General features: G+C 43.0%; 2 protein-coding genes across 4 annotated transcripts in view; both read right to left on the bottom strand.

Annotated features, from left to right (window-relative positions):
* The window catches only part of arhgap46a (Rho GTPase activating protein 46a), a 35,161-nt gene extending 20,368 nt beyond the window's left edge, over positions 1–14,793 (bottom strand). For both annotated transcript variants that reach the window (XM_087800893.1, XM_087800894.1), the window contains exons 1-2: positions 14,664–14,793; positions 866–1,363 (exon numbers count right to left, since the gene is read on the bottom strand). In XM_087800893.1, coding sequence (XP_087657019.1) covers positions 866–1,363; positions 14,664–14,677 — 512 coding nt within the window. In that variant the 5' untranslated portion in view covers positions 14,678–14,793. The remainder of the gene's footprint in view (positions 1–865; positions 1,364–14,663) is intronic.
* Positions 14,794–16,178: 1,385 nt separating this feature from the next.
* Positions 16,179–17,370, bottom strand: part of sulf2a (sulfatase 2a) — a 60,745-nt gene continuing 59,553 nt past the window's right edge. For both annotated transcript variants that reach the window (XM_087801187.1, XM_087801188.1), the window contains one exon: positions 16,179–16,780. In XM_087801187.1, coding sequence (XP_087657313.1) covers positions 16,750–16,780 — 31 coding nt within the window. In that variant the 3' untranslated portion in view covers positions 16,179–16,749. The remainder of the gene's footprint in view (positions 16,781–17,370) is intronic.

Genomic DNA, 17,370 nt, shown 5'->3' with positions numbered 1-17,370 from the left:
GAGGCCGACAAGAGTCATATCGACGTTTGTTTTCATCCGTTTCAAGCCGTCACATTCCAGCACTTCTGTGATGGTTTCTCATTACCTCCAGGAGGGCGAGCACGTGACCCACCATATGGCTAAGTAAGGTATCGGGCTCCCCTGCCGCCCGACTCACACAGCTGCCCATTGTTTGGAGACACCACGAGGATGTGGGAAAGGTTGAGTCACAGCAGCAGAGTCGGGCCCCATAGGGACTCGTCACCCCACACAGACACACGACTAATGGGGGCCCCCGAGAGACTGGACCGGCAGAGGAGAGACTTGTTGGTGGGCCAGAGACTTGAAACAAACAGTGTGTTTTCAGGAGGCCGTTGGGGTCTTGTTTACAGGAACGAAGGTCTGCTTGCTATTAACCGCAGACAACACTCTCACAGGCCACACATTGAAGCTCTTACCATCCGAGGCGTTGCAGCGTCTGATGCCTCCAGCTTCAGTTTCTTTTAGGAAAATGAAGAACGAGCTTCACAAAGATGGCGTCAGTGGCTCCTCGCCAGGCGAAACATAACTGGCATGTTGGGAATTCAGCTCCAAGGGAGGAGATGGCGGTTCAGACAAGAGACCAGCACATGACGGGGTCTTCGGATGATTTACTTTTAGGGGCCAACGCCGCACCAGCAACTCATGCATACCAGGGAAAGAGCTGTGCTCTGTAATATGACTGACCGTTCGTACATTTGGGAACAATTTACCAAATCGTTTGGCCTTGGTTTGAGGGAAATCTTAAGAAAACTTTCTTTGATGAGCGAACAAGAATAGAACAAAAGCTTGACGGGTTCAAGTCGGAATCATCTCAAAAAGAACATTTGAAAGTCGTCAAGCTCACCTCTGAGATCCGACATCTGTGCTGTGTTCGGTGCTGCTGCCGTCGCCCTGTGACCTCATGTCCACCTCGGGGTCCAGCTCTCCAGCTTCTTCAGAAGCTCCTACGACTCTGGGAACTTGATCTTCTGCGTCGTCCTCGGGGGGTGGACTCGAGGGCCCTTGGCTCCCGACGCTGCTGACGCTCCCCGTGGTCCCGCCGTGGTGGTGTCGCTCCACGACGGCTCCGGCCGGACGCTTGTCTTTGCAGCGCTTCATGGCCTGCAGCTGAGCGAGCGGCACGATGTCGGCGCCCTGCGGCCGGTGCCAGACGGTGCGTCGACCCGTCGAGTTGTAGTAATAGAAGCGGCCACTGTGCGGGTCGAACAGCTCCCACCACTGGTTCCCGTCGGCCTGACGGACAGGAGCGCCCAGAGGGGGTTCCCAGCCGCACTCCCCAGTGGTCAGGTTCACGTACATGCGCTCGCGAGAGCGAGGTTCCAGGATCTCCACCCAATCAGAGCTGTGGGAGAAAAAGAATCAAAAAGATTAGTTTCAACTACTTGATAAAAACCACAATCAAGTTTGTGATTGGATTATGTACCAGATACAAAATACAATTTATGGGACGTCTATGTTCGTTTTATTCATAATTATTAAAATATTATTGCATTCTGTGTTCAGCAAAAGAAACACACAGGGATGACTTGCACGTCATGGCATCAGTAGTGCTACAAATAATCGCACAAACCAACAAAACCATTGAAGCTCAACTACAATTGCCATCATGGCAACCGTACAAAAGCGGCGTCAGCACAACACCGAGCGCAGAAAGAGTCACATGGACGAGCCACTTCCAAACACACCGGACAAAGGTCAGAACGAGATTCTCATTTAGACACTCGTTACACCGAGTTCAGAGGAACTACATCAGACTTTAAACACCAACAGTTTGGAAAGTTTAGAAAGACGATGTTTACTTCAGTCACGGACGATAATCCATAAACAAATGGAGGTAACTGCTGAACGTAAGGGAGACGCTTACACATCTAGTTCCAGGGGCCCCTGACAGTGCTAGCATACTTTAGGTTTCTGTCCTCGCGGTGACAGTAGATCCACACGGAACAGGCCGAACACAGGCAGCTACAGTCTTGGGCTCAGGATCACAGTCAGTGTGTCTCGGAACCAGAGGGAATATCAATTGAATATCAACCCCACTACTCTTGTGATGTCTCTTGTGATGTCTCTTGTGATGTCTCTTGTGATGTCTCTTGTGATGTCTCTTGTGATGTCTCTTGTGATGTCTCTTGTGATGTCTCTTGTGACTACTAAAAGGTTCTGGCAGGCAAAGGTGAGTCGAGTCTAGCCTGGCGTCCAAAAAAAGCAAAATGCCAGTGGGGATGAATGGAGTGCCACCAGGATCCGCTGCTCATTTGGACTTTCTCCCAGGTTTCACGGCACTGAAAGGGTTTTCTTTACAACTTCGAAATCGCCGTCCAAGCGAGTTCTGAGGATCAAAAGTGACAAGAGGTTGCGATGTCTGTGGCATCGATATCTATGAAGCACCGTTTTGTTATCACGGTGCCAAACCAGCGCTGAGTGCATCGGAAATAGATGCAGGAAAGTTTGGTGCCAGTCGGGGCCGCCAGGGTTGCAATGTCACCTGCTGGCCACAACATGTTGGAAACAACAGCTGCTCTCGCTTTCCAAAGCAAGGCCTGAAATTAATTACACCGAGTACGTGAGCGTCACGTCTATCTGTTCCTAGCTCTCGACCAGTCTCTGTGGGATGTGTGAGCATCGTGGTAAACAGAACAGGATGCGGTAATCCAGCTTCACACTGTCCATCCATGTGTCTCTGGGATCTACGCTGGGAGACCATATGGTCCGACCCCTCACACATACCACTGCTCATGTTGAAGTGAGCCACAAAAATCTGACACGAAGAAACAACAAAACACATTTACTGTGAGGTTATGCTATATTTGAACAATCTTCTTTTCCTCAAAAGTGTTTCAAGTGTGTAATACTGAAGAATATACAATATATATATAAATATTATGATGGACGACTAATTGATCGACAATCAATGCATGAACTTTAGTCCATTAAACATCCATCACTTATTCAAACATGTGTCAACATCCATGAAATAGTATCTTTCTCGTCATAAAGCCAGATTTATTTACTATACAATACTAGGGGCTGAAATATTTAGAAAAATAATTCAATAGGGATTTTGTTTTTCCCTCAATAATGTGATTGTGATTCTTCTAATGTCCTCTTTTCATTTATTACAATAGTTATTATTCATATTACACTAAATCAAACACGTTTTTCTTTCCCTCTAGAAGATAAAGGCAGATAAAACCTTCAGGCCTTGTAAACATTCACCGCAGAAGTCTAGGTCATGTGACGAGGCCGAAGGTCAAATTACAACCTTTGCGGTGAGAAAATCAGGTTTTCTCAGATCGCATTAAAACCGCAGATGCAACTAATTGTTTAACCCTTTTAGAAACCAGCAGTTTTCGGAGACCAACGCTGTCACGCTCACCAAGTATCAGAGACAAAGATGGACATTGGTTCAACTTTTGCCATCATTGAGTTTTCGGAGTCACGCGTGTGCTCGACTCAAAGTCGTACACAAGTTCAAATGCACGACTTCTTGACAGATGACATCTGCGACGCTTAATAAGCAAGAAGCTCCGAACAAAACAAAGCATTCAAAGCAGGCCAAACAGTCAATACCACCCACACATACCAGAGCCTTCATCCTCTAAAGCTTCTAGAGCCGTTCCCACACATCAGTCCACGCATTCCTCAAGACTCGCCGCCTCATCACTGAACTCACTCTGCTTCCACCATCAACGCTCGCTTGAGGTACTGAAGGCAATGTTTTCCTTCCACGCCGTCATTGGTTAACTCCCAGAATCTCACAGCAAAGATGACAGCGGTGAGTCCAGCGCACGGTCATCGTGTCTCTGGCGTCCTGTGAATCCCGACAGGAAACGGGGGGTTTCGGGGTGAAATGTGGAGCCCAAGATTAGCAGTGTTGCGTAATGGCCGATCCCTCCGGATAAATAAGCTGCCTGTAGGTCCACGACACCATCACGTAACAAGAGGTCAAATCTGAGAGCGCTTTGCATCACGGTAGGAAATATTCAAGGTTAAAACTGTTGAAACCTCTGGTTCTCGTTGACAGTTTTCATCACGACATCAAGCCATGTTCTCGCTCTGCTGCTGGAAACAAGTCCAGAGAAGCAGACTCGTGCTGCGAATGTTCATAAATGGCTTGGAATGCAGTCCGTCTCCACAGTGATGTTTTATATTGATCTAAATTTAACTTCCTGCGCTCAATTCCACAGACGGGCCGACGACGACGAGCCGGAGCTTCTGTGTTGAAGGACCTGAAGGACGACGGTGGCGACAGGAAGAAAGAACACACTCACGAGAGGAACCAGACATTCAGCATTTCTTCTCATATTTACAACGATAATCCAATCTATACGTTTACTTGTACTAATGCAGCAAATTAAAAACAGGTGTTTGACAGTAGTGGTGGATTTGTAATCTCAGTCGTAGAAAGTACAGTTTTCTCTCGGTGTGAACGAACCAGAGACTGAACTAAAGACAGAACCAGAGACTGAACACAATGGAAGCCGTCGGTGAAAACAAGGAGCTGAAACTGACACAAAAGCAAAGACGGTTCATATTCCCAAGTCAGCCCTCGCCAGAGGTTTCCTTCTGAAGAAGAATAACTTCATCCATCTTCTTCCATTTACACTCGCCTCCCAAAATAACTTGAAATTCCAGTCCAAGTTTGAGGGGGAAACTGCATTTTGAATCGTGGAATCTGCTCCATTGTTTGGTCTCCCCGTCTGAATGCAAGTGGCACTTTTCCCAGAAGCAGCAAACAAAAGAAACGGGAACAAAAGTTCACTCGGAAAATAGAAAACACACAATCTTGTGTCATATTCTGCATTTGAACATTTGGAACATGAACCGAACACGGAAGCGTTATCGACGAGGCGTGAAACAAACCTGACCTTTCAAAATAAAGCTGCAGAAACACAGATCGTGACCTTGATCGACATAATGGACTTAATTGTAAGACATTAAACAGCCACTTGAGCAGTTTTGCGAGGTGACCCCTGACCTTTCAGACCACAGACTATTCTAGGCCGGTGCTCTCGACCGTCCCTCGTGAGCTGGTGTTCACACGAGGCCTGACATTGGTCCAGGAAACGACAAGTGCTAAAGTCCAGCCTGGACCGCAGCTATTTACAGATACACAACAGACTTCCTGCTTGGTTACTGTCAATAAAGTACTCGCACAAATATCAGAGACATCATTTGAACCGTGCAGACCCGGATCTGAACTTCAGACCGTGGAGTCAGAACACGCCTCGCCAGACGACCTCGCCCGGGTGTCGGCGAGACCACTCGCTTATCTAAATATTGTAAAACACGAGCCGCTACTAAGAGCTTGTCGGTGGCTCGGGGGGGGGGGGGGGGGGCTGCTGTGTTGTATCCACAGTCAGGAAAACTGAACACCGAGTCCCGCGGTTCGTCAAGAGCTGCCGGAGGACTTTGAAAGTCAACATTTGCATGAAGTTACAGTATTTGCTCTGAGAGTCATGAGATGTTCTCGCCAGGTGACGTTCATTCACGTCGTCCAACCCTCTGGAGACGCACCAGCATCACGAGAAGCTTCTCGTAATGATGCGTGCAGTGGCGTACTGGGGTTGGCTCGCACACGCTACAGCTGCTCCGTGATTGATGGGTCGTGTCAGAACCAGAACCTCCGGCAGCAGGAAAATTGGTAGCCAGCTTTTTCTGGAATGTCCAAGAAAACGAACGTCGCCAACGCATCTGAAACACGTTACTGAAACAAACATGGGATGTTTAGGGTTTATGGATCTCCCGGTGCCAGGACCGGTTCAACCGAGACGACGCCGCTCCCGAATTATGAAAACCAAACAAACTTCCTTGTAAAACTTTATCAGTTTATATTTTGGACAGAAAGACTTTGAGGTTTGTTTACAGTTCAACTGCATCTGGGTCATACTGGGTCGTACCCTTTTCATTCAGGGCAGCATTGGATTTGAGTGGATTTGAGTGGGTTTCCAGGTGAGTTCATGTGCGGTGATGTGGAGTGATTTAATCAAACGGTGGCAAGAAATGCGTCTGAAATGAATGAATGTCCTTATATTTAAAAACATTTAAATCTTAGTTTAAATTTCTGCTTTTCCCCGTTTTGTCTTTAAGAACATTTATGTCAGAACTAGCTCGAGTATCAGAACTGATTCTGTGCTTTACCACCAACTCTCTTTAGCCCCACTACACTACACTCTACTACACTACACTACACTACACTCCACCCAGTTTGTGTTGTTTCCACCAACATGGTACGATAAAGGAGACACTCTCTGGTACCGTGAGAGCCGGGCCTGTGGGACGGGCTTTGGTATGTCAGTACCTAAAGTTGTTCTGTGGTTCGAGGACGAGGTCAGGATCAGGTAGCAGGGCCGTGGAAACACAACAACGTAGTGTCAAGTCAAGGTGAGTAGGAGTGAAATTGTAAGTAAGTAAGTCATTTCAGTAATTTTTATTTATATAGCGCTTTTCCAGACCAGGGTCACAAAGGGCTTAAACAATCAAAACAATATTCAATAAAGTATATACTTTAAAGATCAAGATAATACTGAGAACACAACAGGAGTTCCAGAAAATCAAGGAAAAGTCTGAACAAATAAAAACGTCTTAAGATGTTTCTGGAAAGAGTCAGTCGATCCATCAAGCGCAAAGAGAGAGAAGATCGTTGCAAAGCTTAGGAGCAACAGTCTGGAAGGATTTCTCTCCTCTGGTCCTGAACCGTGTGCGTGGAACCATCAGTAGATTCTGATCCACAGACCTCAGAGCCCGAGCTGGGGTGTAAGTCTGGATCAGATCACTGATGGAAGGTCTGACCATGAATAGATCTGAAAGTAAGAACCAGAATTTTAAAGTCGATCCTGAACGAAACTGGCAGCCAGTGAAGAGTTTGAAGGAGAAATGTGAGTTCTTCTACTAGAGCGGCTCAGAATTCTGGCTGCAGAGTTTTGTATGAACTGCAGGCGAGACACATCCTTCTTGTTAACAAAAGTTGACAACAAACTGTTACAATAGTCCAGGTGTGAAGACACAAACACATGGATTATAAGATCCAGATCATGTTGTGACAACATTTTCCTAAGTTTAGAGATTTTTCTCAGTTGAAACCGTTTGTGTCAGTTTTGTTCAGTGTTGAACAAGAGACATGTCTTTATCAAATACAACACCCAGGTTTCTCAGGCTCAGTTTGACACACTGACCAAAGTCACTCAAGTACTGACTCAACCCTGGAACCTTATCATCAGGAGCAATCACCAAATGTTGTATCAGAAAAGCATCACAAGTGAAGTTCTTCAAATCAACTGACACAGGAGTTGAAGCAGACGTTGTAGACTCGTGTGAATCACACGTTAAACACACAATAAACAAATTATATTTTAAAAGTCAAGGTTTTCATGACGTGTTAAAAACAGTTTTTGCTGAGCGAGCACAAGGTTCCGCCTGCAGGAGCTGCTGTGTTTGTCGTTGGTTACAACATGGATCAGACGAGCTCATTTACTCACAGATCACGTTTCACTCTTCAAAGCCTCGAGAGCCAGCGGGCGAAACTCCCGAAGCCGTGTCGGCCATCTTTGGAACAGGACAAACAAGCGTCCAGAACAATCAAGACACGCGTCACAGAAAATACCCTCCACCTGTCGCACACACACACACACACACCCACCCACAACACACACATTCTTTGGCCCTTTTGTTTCACACCTCGCGTTCCTGCCGTGTCACCAGAGTCGGTGGAACCGAACAATTGTGCAAGTCAAGCATTTCGAAGCACACGAGCCTCGGCACGAGCTAATGGACCTCTGAGAGCGGGCCTGGCACTCGTCTGCGGCGCTGGCCTCATAAAGTTAATGCCAGGGGCAGGTCGGCTGTTTACTTAGCTTGTTTTTGGACTTTCACAGAGATGCTCTTTGTGGAGCCTCATCCAGAACCTTGTTTACGTCTCAGACCCGCGAGGGACGACAGAGAAAAGCTCAAGAGGCTCAACAAACGTGTTCAGGTGTTTCCTGGTGCTGGTCCAGAATATGAGACAATTTTATCATTAGGACTTAAATATACATTTATATATATACAATACTTAACTGAGTTAGTTTGATGGGACAAAATACCTTGTTGCTTCTTTTCAAAACAGATATTTTGGTTAAGACATGGAGGCAGTTTGTTGAGTTGAGTTACAGTCACGTTACACTTCAACTGCATCTATTCTGACTTTTGACGTGTCGAGCCTTTTCCTTTTATGCCTTTTTTGGTTTTGTAACAATATAAGTTTATTTTCCATTATATGTGTATGAAAATGTATGTAAACATTTGACACTTGTTAACAGAAGAAAATGAACATTTAAATAGATAAATAAATAAAATAAATAGCTGATGAAAAAAAAGATTTAATAAAAGCAAAGGAATGTTGTTTTGTTTTTGTCAATAGAATCTTCTAAATATTTTTAAATTTCTAAGCACTTGTGTTCAGATAAAATATTAAATTGTCGTTTAAATATCAACAAATAACGAATTGCTGGTTTAGCCAAAAGCAAAAATGTCTTTGAAACAGAAACATTTCCTCGTCATGAATCTTGAACAAAAACCTTGAGAAGAAAAAAGTATTCAACTTTTAAATTAGTCATTCTCTAATACATGTCAAAATCACACCAGGGGCCAAAACCTGAAAGCTCTCATGTATGAACTGTCACTCACAGGAGGATTTAGTTTTCATTATTAGATAAATATATCTTTAATATCTCTGTGTTTGTCCTTCATCGACACACTCGCCAAACAAATTCACTTTCTTCATAATCTTTCTGTTACTGGACGTTTCTTAAACATCTTGATAATCTCTTTCTTATCTTATCTTAAACTGTGACACATGTCATCATATCTATGAAGTTGAATCTTCTCGGACCAAACCACGCACAATACTGACAAATAAATGTGTCAAAATGTTGAATATTTTCATGATAGTTTGGATTCGAACCCAGCAGCTGGTGTGAGTCCGGACTCGTATCTGGACCTCACACCAGCATCTACCTCTCCCTTCCTGTTTTCCTTCCCCCCCCAGCAACAGTTGTCCACGTCCATTCCACACTGCTGACACTGGAAAATGAGTTCAGGGGTCACCTTTCACAAGAGGACGCGTCACACGTAGGTTGCCGGGCAAAGATAAAGACGTCGTGGATCAAGACTTCAGAGTCGAACCTTCAACCACCGATTCAATCAGATCCAAACTATCCCTGAGATGGTTCAAAGTTCTGATCGTCTCAGTGTCACCATTTCCTGATACCTTCGTGGGTTAGTTTAGCTTTTATAAATATGGAAACATTAACAATTATTTACAATTTCATTTCTTTAAAAATGTGCAAATCAAGGTCAAACATCACAAACAACTTTCCAAAAACACAGAATAATCTTCTCTCTTCGTAAATTCTGTGAAAGTCCAGCCGTGGTCATGATGCGTGTAAGTGTCACAGGAGTTAAATGTATTGTGCTAGTAAATAAATGTACATTTATAAATACAGATACACATTTGTAAAGCGTGTGAGATCCCAGTACAGATACACGTACACATTCGTAAAACTGTAATAACTCCACGTGTTCTGCTTCTGCCTCGTGAAGACGGTCGTGTTGCTTGTAACGACAAATCCAACAAACCAGTTCGTCTGGTTCTACGTCGATGTCGTCCTTATGGAACATGAAAGTTATGAACATTTATTTACGACGTCCTTCGGTCGGAGCCTCGATCTACGACTTCATGGACGCGTCCCGGAGCGCCGAAGGTGACCGTGTGGGAAGCGACCGGTCGACAAGGATACCTCGCGGACAGGAATGTCCCGCGGAGACGTTCATATGCATCACAAAGCTGCTGAACTCCCGCCCGTCCCGAGGCCTGAACGACGCGGGAGGACAATGCCGACTATTGTCGGGTCAACAGTTCCCTCGACAGAACTCTCAGTGTTGCTGCCGAGCCGCGGTGGGCGGAGCCCCGGAACATGTATACGAGGGTCCGGGGTGACCTGCTCCGACAGCTGCTCTAATCCAGAATCGGGGACAGTTTCCCGACCCGACGGTGCTAGATTAGACCGGATCTCCCAGGATTGCTTGGCCCACTGCAGCCGTTCCCATGCTTGCTTTCCAGCTCAATTCTTCATGGCCTCAGCAGATTCATTCCAACAAGCTGCCAGACCCCCCCCTCACTGCCCCCCCACCCCCGCCCGCCGAGACCAACTGATCCAAGAGCTGTGAGATAACCAGGCCTACCTTCACCCGTTAGTTCCAGAAGAACTCTGGTCTACTGATCAGCTTCCAATCCGCCTACAAACGTCTCCAGCTTCCTCCTGAACCTTCTGTCCCGTTCAGTGGAGCCGAGAAGATCCTCCTGCTCGACCCTCCTGCTCGGGCGCTGGTGTTGGACTAAGATACTGGTCCACAACAGGTTGAACAAACTCCTGAGCAAACAAACCCCTTTCTGGCAAGAATCCAACCCCTTTTTTTTGTAGCCAGAAGACACTCGGTACCTTTTTAGGTCAGACGAGCGTCGACATGTGTGTGGATCCGGGTTTACTGGAGACAGGAGACCCTTTCTGTCCAGACCACCAGCTGTCGGACCCGAGACAACGAGGACACTCATGCAAACAACACACACGGATCCGTGTACAGAACATTATCAACTCTCGCTCCGAGTCACTCGCAGCTTCTTCTTAAACTTTCTTAATCACTTGCAGTAGTTGCTCACTCGGGGGCCGAACATCCTCGAGACCACCCCTGCTGACCAACTAATCCAAGAGCTGAGCTCCAGGGTGAGCAGGAGGTCAACCACTGACCGAGGAGCCTCACAGGAAGGACCTGGTCCTCCAGAGGAAGTGAAGGTGTGGACGAGCAGGATCTTCACCTGGTGGAGACGTTAACGCCGGAGCTTGGGTGGGCACGAGGGGAGGTGAGGGGGATTATGATTTAAGAGGCCTCCGGTGGGTGCAGGCGTGAGCGCAGATTATTGTTTACCTCACAACAACAGATGCTTCAGATCTAGGAAAATGGGTCAATTTTCATTTCAGATTCTCCTCAGTTTCCTTTGTCTTATCATCGATCTGAAGGAGAGTCTGAAGTATTTACAACTATTGAAGAATCTATGAAAGTAAATGATGCGATTATTACCACAACATTTACAAGATATAATGCAAATATTTACTGTGTTCGTGTAGGTTTGAGCTACAATTAAACTTCCGTCCTCCACACCTAAAATAAGAATGATGACTGAGGACGAGAGGATACAGCGAGTCCAGCAGCTCCTTGTTACTACACTATCACAACACCAAAGTCAAGTACTGGACAATACTACACATATATACTTGTTACTACACCATCACAACACCAAAGTCAAGTACTGGACAATACTACACATATATACTTGTTACTACACTATCACAAGTCAAATACGGGACAATACTACTCATATATACTTGTTACTACACTATCACAACACCAGAGTCAAGTACTGGACAATAGTACACATAAATACTTGTTACTACACTATCACAACACCAGAGTCAAGTACTGGACAATACTACACATATATACTTGTTACTACACTATCACAACACCAGAGTCAAGTACTGGACAATACTACACATAAATACTTGTTACTACACTATCACAACACCAGAGTCGAGTACTGGACAATACTACACATATATACTTGTTACTACACTATCACAACACCAGAGTCAAGTACTGGACAATACTACACATATATACTTGTTACTACACTATCACAACACCAGAGTCAAGTACTGGACAATACTACACATATATACTTGTTACTACACTATCACAACACCAGAGTCAAGTACTGGACAATACTACACATATATACTTGTTACTACACTATCACAACACCAGAGTCAAGTACTGGACAATACTACACATAAATACTTGTTACTACACTATCACAACACCAGAGTCGAGTACTGGACAATACTACACATATATACTTGTTACTACACTATCACAACACCAGAGTCAAGCACTGGACAATACTACACATATATACTTGTTACTACACTATCACAACACCAGAGTCGAGTACTGGACAATACTACACATAAATACTTGTTACTACACTATCACAACACCAGAGTCGAGTACTGGACAATACTACACATATATACTTGTTACTACACTATCACAACACCAGAGTCAAGCACTGGACAATACTACACATATATACTTGTTACTACACTATCACAACACCAGAGTCGAGTACTGGACAATACTACACATAAATACTTGTTACTACACTATCACAACACCAGAGTCGAGTACTGGACAATACTACACATATATACTTGTTACTACACTATCACAACACCAAAGTCAAGTACTGGACAATACTACACATATATACTTGTTACTACACTATCACAAGTCAAATACGGGACAATACTACTCATATATACTTGTTACTACACTATCACAACACCAGAGTCAAGTCCTGGACAATAGTACACATAAATACTTGTTACTACACTATCACAACACCAGAGTCAAGTACTGGACAATACTACACATATGTACTTGTTACTACACTATCACAACACCAGAGTCAAGTACTGGACAATACTACACATAAATACTTGTTACTACACTATCACAACACCAGAGTCGAGTACTGGACAATACTACACATATATACTTGTTACTACACTATCACAACACCAGATTCAAGTACTGGACAATACTACACATAAATACTTGTTACTACACTATCACAACACCAGAGTCGAGTACTGGACAATACTACACATAAATACTTGTTACTACACTATCACAACACCAGAGTCGAGTACTGGACAATACTACACATAAATACTTGTTACTACACTATCACAACACCAGAGTCAAGTACTGGACAATACTACACATATATACTTGTTACTACACTATCACAACACCAGAGTCAAGTACTGGACAATACTACACATATATATACTTGTTACTACACTATCACTATATATTGTATCGTTGTGTTGATCGTATCAACAGATTGTTAATAATAAACTCAACTAATCTGACGTGAAAAAAACAACCACATTTTTTTTTTCCACTTTGTTAATAAGAAACGTATTCATGTCAACAATAGTAACACGCTCAACCAGATGTTTAAAGATAAGACACAGAACTTAACAACAGACACTAATAAGAAACTTAATATAGTTATTAGCAAACACAACGTCAGACGAGATAATGTTGTTTAAATCCTCAATCCCCCGGATTAGGATAAAACTGGGATGAAAAACATGTTTTTAAACAGAATAACATGAAAAATACTTTTCCAAACTCACGTCCTCCCGACAGGAAAGTCCATCTATTGTCGAGGAGGATGAACATCCTGCTCTTTATCTAACACTCGCGTGACTCATCTTTGCTGCTCAGGTGATTATTTATGGCGTTCATGACATCATGTGACTTCACCTCGTAACACGAGCAGATGTTGCTTCAATAAAACATCTACGTTCGACGTCCTGGATGTTCGACGGCTGTGATGAGGCTGAGCTCGTGTTCACGTCATGAAAGTCTCTCCAGGACGAGCTTTTACACCAGATTAATCTAAATATTATCTCGTTTGGATGATTTTAACTTTCGAATAGAGCCATTAGCTCCGTGTTTGAAAGGAAGACAAAAACATCTGAGCTTTGAAAAGTTAGAAATGATTGTAGTTTGTGATTGTAATTCAACTTTTAAGTCGTTTCAAAAGTGAAACATAATCTTGCTGTTATCCTCCGAGTTAAAGTAGTTAAGTTAAGACAATAATGACAGTTTATTTCGACTCTTTGTTTATCGACTTCTTAAGTGAGTCAAACACTGGTTTAACTCGTCATGACATCAGCTGTGAATCACTGTTTACTGTTTATATCATGAATCATGAAGCTTTGTTGAAACTATTGTAAATGTGAAGTGAAAGTTTAACAACAGGTGCTAATGTGAAACAATAACAAATCATTGAATTATTAATTCAGTTCAAAATAAAGAAAGATGACGTTTAATAATGTATGAATAAAATACATATTGAATACATTTTGAATATATATTATATTAATATATTAATTATATTTAATTATTAACGTATTGTTTTTGAAGATCGTATAGTAATATTCATAAATAATATAGTATTTAATTATCATTTTATTTAGTTTTTTCAAAGATAGTTTTACTTTTCGGGAACTCGCTGATTTAAAATGAACATAAGGAACAAATGAATATGAAAAAACAAATAATAATAATATATGAAATAACAAAAAATAAAACAAGTAAAGGTGGTTTAGACACAGCATGAATAATAAATAAACACAAATAAATCAATGAAGGTATTTTACGTCACGGTAGCAGAGTTGCGAGTTGAAATCCCGCGGGAGGATCCAACAGTTTGTCGAGCTTTTTTTAAACAACAATAACATTAAAAGAACACAAAACATTTTGAACGAACCGCTTCAAACACGTTAACACGGAGTAAGTGGTTTGTTTTGAAGGATCTTTAACGTTTGTTTGTTTGAAAGTTAAAAACGTTCGAGACAAACTTTCTCGTATCAAGTCTGGACCCGAACCTGGACCCGAACCCGGACCCGAGCCTCGACCCCCCCACGAACTCTCCACCAACACCGAGGGAACTTCGTCCTCACAAGTCCTACCTTGTCCCGGACATCTTCTTCACATGTTCTCGACGAGGAGCAGAAGATCAGAGCTTGTTCTCGCGTGTTCGTCGCTGCTCGTCTCGCTCGTTCACTTCCTGCGGATCTGAGGCTCCGCCCACCTGCCCGTCAATCATAGGTCGGCTCCTGGGGGTCAGCAGGTCTGAGGCCCTCGACTGCAGACTGAGGGTCGACTTCTCGCGGGGACACCAGCCAGTCAGCGGCCATTTTTCATTCAGGGAAGTCTTGATGTTTTGAGTTTCTTCATAAATTCATGTTTATTTTTGAGTTTCTTCATAAGTTCTGGTCCTCGGTTCTGCTCCGAGTCTCTCCTGATCCACTTCCCTCTGAGTGACTGACTCATGAAACATGTCTTCAGTATTTGTGTCTTCAAAGCTGTGACTTTCACGAGTCTTTTATTCATCATTGAGTCGCTGTGATGATGAAACATCTGATCCATGACTCCATGAAACTGGAGGTTTTTACATAAAACTTTGTCTAAACACACGTTATTCTCGTGAAATTAACTGTTGATCCACTTTGAAAGTATTAACAACAATATTTCTTCACTTTGACTCAACAACTCAACCTCCTAAAACCTAAATCTTATTGGAATAAGAATCAGAGAAGCTTTGAATTGATGCAACAAAAAAAAAGAAGTTTGGGATCGATTTCATTTCTGTGCATATTTTTCAAATATGTTTTCCTTTCCAATTTTCCCTCCTTTTTTTGGCATCGCCCACATTTTTATGCTCATTATTCAAAATCAGTTTTGAGTGAAATTTGTTCTTTCTTTCATCCTCAACTCTGTGTTCAGGCACAGAAACAGAGAAAGAAAAACAATGAAAAATATGTGAAAACGAGTCAAAAAGAAGTCATTAGAACCGAAAACACGATAGAAAATGTGAGTGAAAACCATTGAAAATGTGAATGTAAAAAAAAGTGAGTAATATATCACGACAATAATGAGAATAAAAAAAAAATGGAAATATTTCAACACAAAACGCAGAATAAAATTTCAACGAAAACAAAAGAAAATTAGCCTGAAAACCAGTCAAATAATTTAAGTGAAAAACAATCCAAAAATTTAATTACACCAAAAAGAAGTGTTTTTTATTCCAGTGAATACAATACAAAGTTTTATTAATAATTACTAAGTTATAACCTTGCGCAGGTTTTAAAAAAAAAAAAAAAAATTAAAACTTTAATCAAGTATTTTTCTGATAAAGGTGATGTTGTGACGTCATTACAAGATATACATGTATTATACATGTATATAGAGAAGTTATTCTTGAGCCTCACGTTCTTCAATTCATTCGTTTTCTGCTTCCATTAGATCTTCAGACAGACATGTCTCCAGTCTTTCTGGTTCTGTTCAGTTGGACGCGAACAACAAACAAAGCCAACAATAATACAACGATGTTCGTGATCACGAAAACAAAAATGTACGGAAGCCTCAACCTGGTGTTGACGTGGACAACAGCGCCCTCTGCTGGACAAACACGCGTCACACGGTTGATGTCGATGGTTTTATTCACAGTTTCTACTCTTCTACGCATCTATCAGTCAAACTAGCAAAGTCAAGACATTAAAATCAACAGTTGTTCTGCTGCTCCGGGAATCGAACCCGCATCTTCTCACAGTGAAGCTCGAGCTCTCCAGTGATGGACGAACCAGTGATGGACACATTGTTCTCATAGAAAAATACTGTAAACGTTTCATTGCACGACGTACATTCAATACATACCGCGCTGTACAGCCAGGGGGCGCCCTCCGAGGGTTCGTGTGACGTCACGGTCAGAAGGTGACGTCACCGTGAGAGAAGTCTTGAGTGTACACGAGGCTCGAGGCCTCAGAACATTCCTCGGAGAAACTAATTTACAAAAGTTACACGAACGGCCGGAAGTGTTGGTGGTCATGGATGGTACTGCAGGTGCGACAGGTGACGTCACTGATTGACAAGCGGTGAGATGGAGTCACGGTCCCGTTGAGATGTTCCTTCATGTCCAGAAACTTCCTTCAACTCCAGCGATGGAAGAATCCTCCACTTCCTGTTGTTGGTTCTGATGTCGTGGCGGCGCCAGGGTTACCCGACCCAGCCCTCCCAGATCTGACCCCTGTCGACAACAATCACAGTTTATTGATGAGGTCCACGTCGCTTTCCAGCGACTCCCTGAGGAAACATGAAGTTATTGACGTGACAAGTAAACAAACGTCTGCATCGTATTGAAACAAAAGAATGAGATGAAGAAGGAAAACCTGGAGGTTCTAACTAGCTTAACTAGCTTAACTACCTTAACATGGCTGGTAATTGTCCTAGTGTTTGATTTATAGATGAAGGATTAACAAGGTGTCCTTGAACGCAGCACGGTTGCTTCTATGTTGTACACCAGGGCTTCTCAACTTACGGCCCGTGGGCCAGATATGGCCCATTAAGTATCCCTTTTGCTGCACTTTGTGACTCATTCTGTGGTATTTTCAGGCATTTTGAGACTCTTTTTGCGACACTTTAAGACACACTATTTGGCAATTTGTATAAAGTTTTGTGACACTTTGAGACACTTTTTGCAACACTTCTTGCCACACTTTTCTACACTTTTTGCAACACTTTTTTCTACACTTTGAGACACTTTTTACAAAACTTTTCTACACTTTTTGTAACACTTTGAGACACTTTTTGCAGCACTTTTCTACACTTTTTGCAGCA

This window comes from Callionymus lyra, chromosome 10, assembly GCF_982586985.1.
Source record: "Callionymus lyra chromosome 10, fCalLyr1.hap1.1, whole genome shotgun sequence".
Classification (NCBI taxonomy): Eukaryota; Metazoa; Chordata; class Actinopteri; order Syngnathiformes; family Callionymidae; genus Callionymus; species Callionymus lyra.
This window is presented reverse-complemented; position numbering and strand designations above follow the sequence as displayed.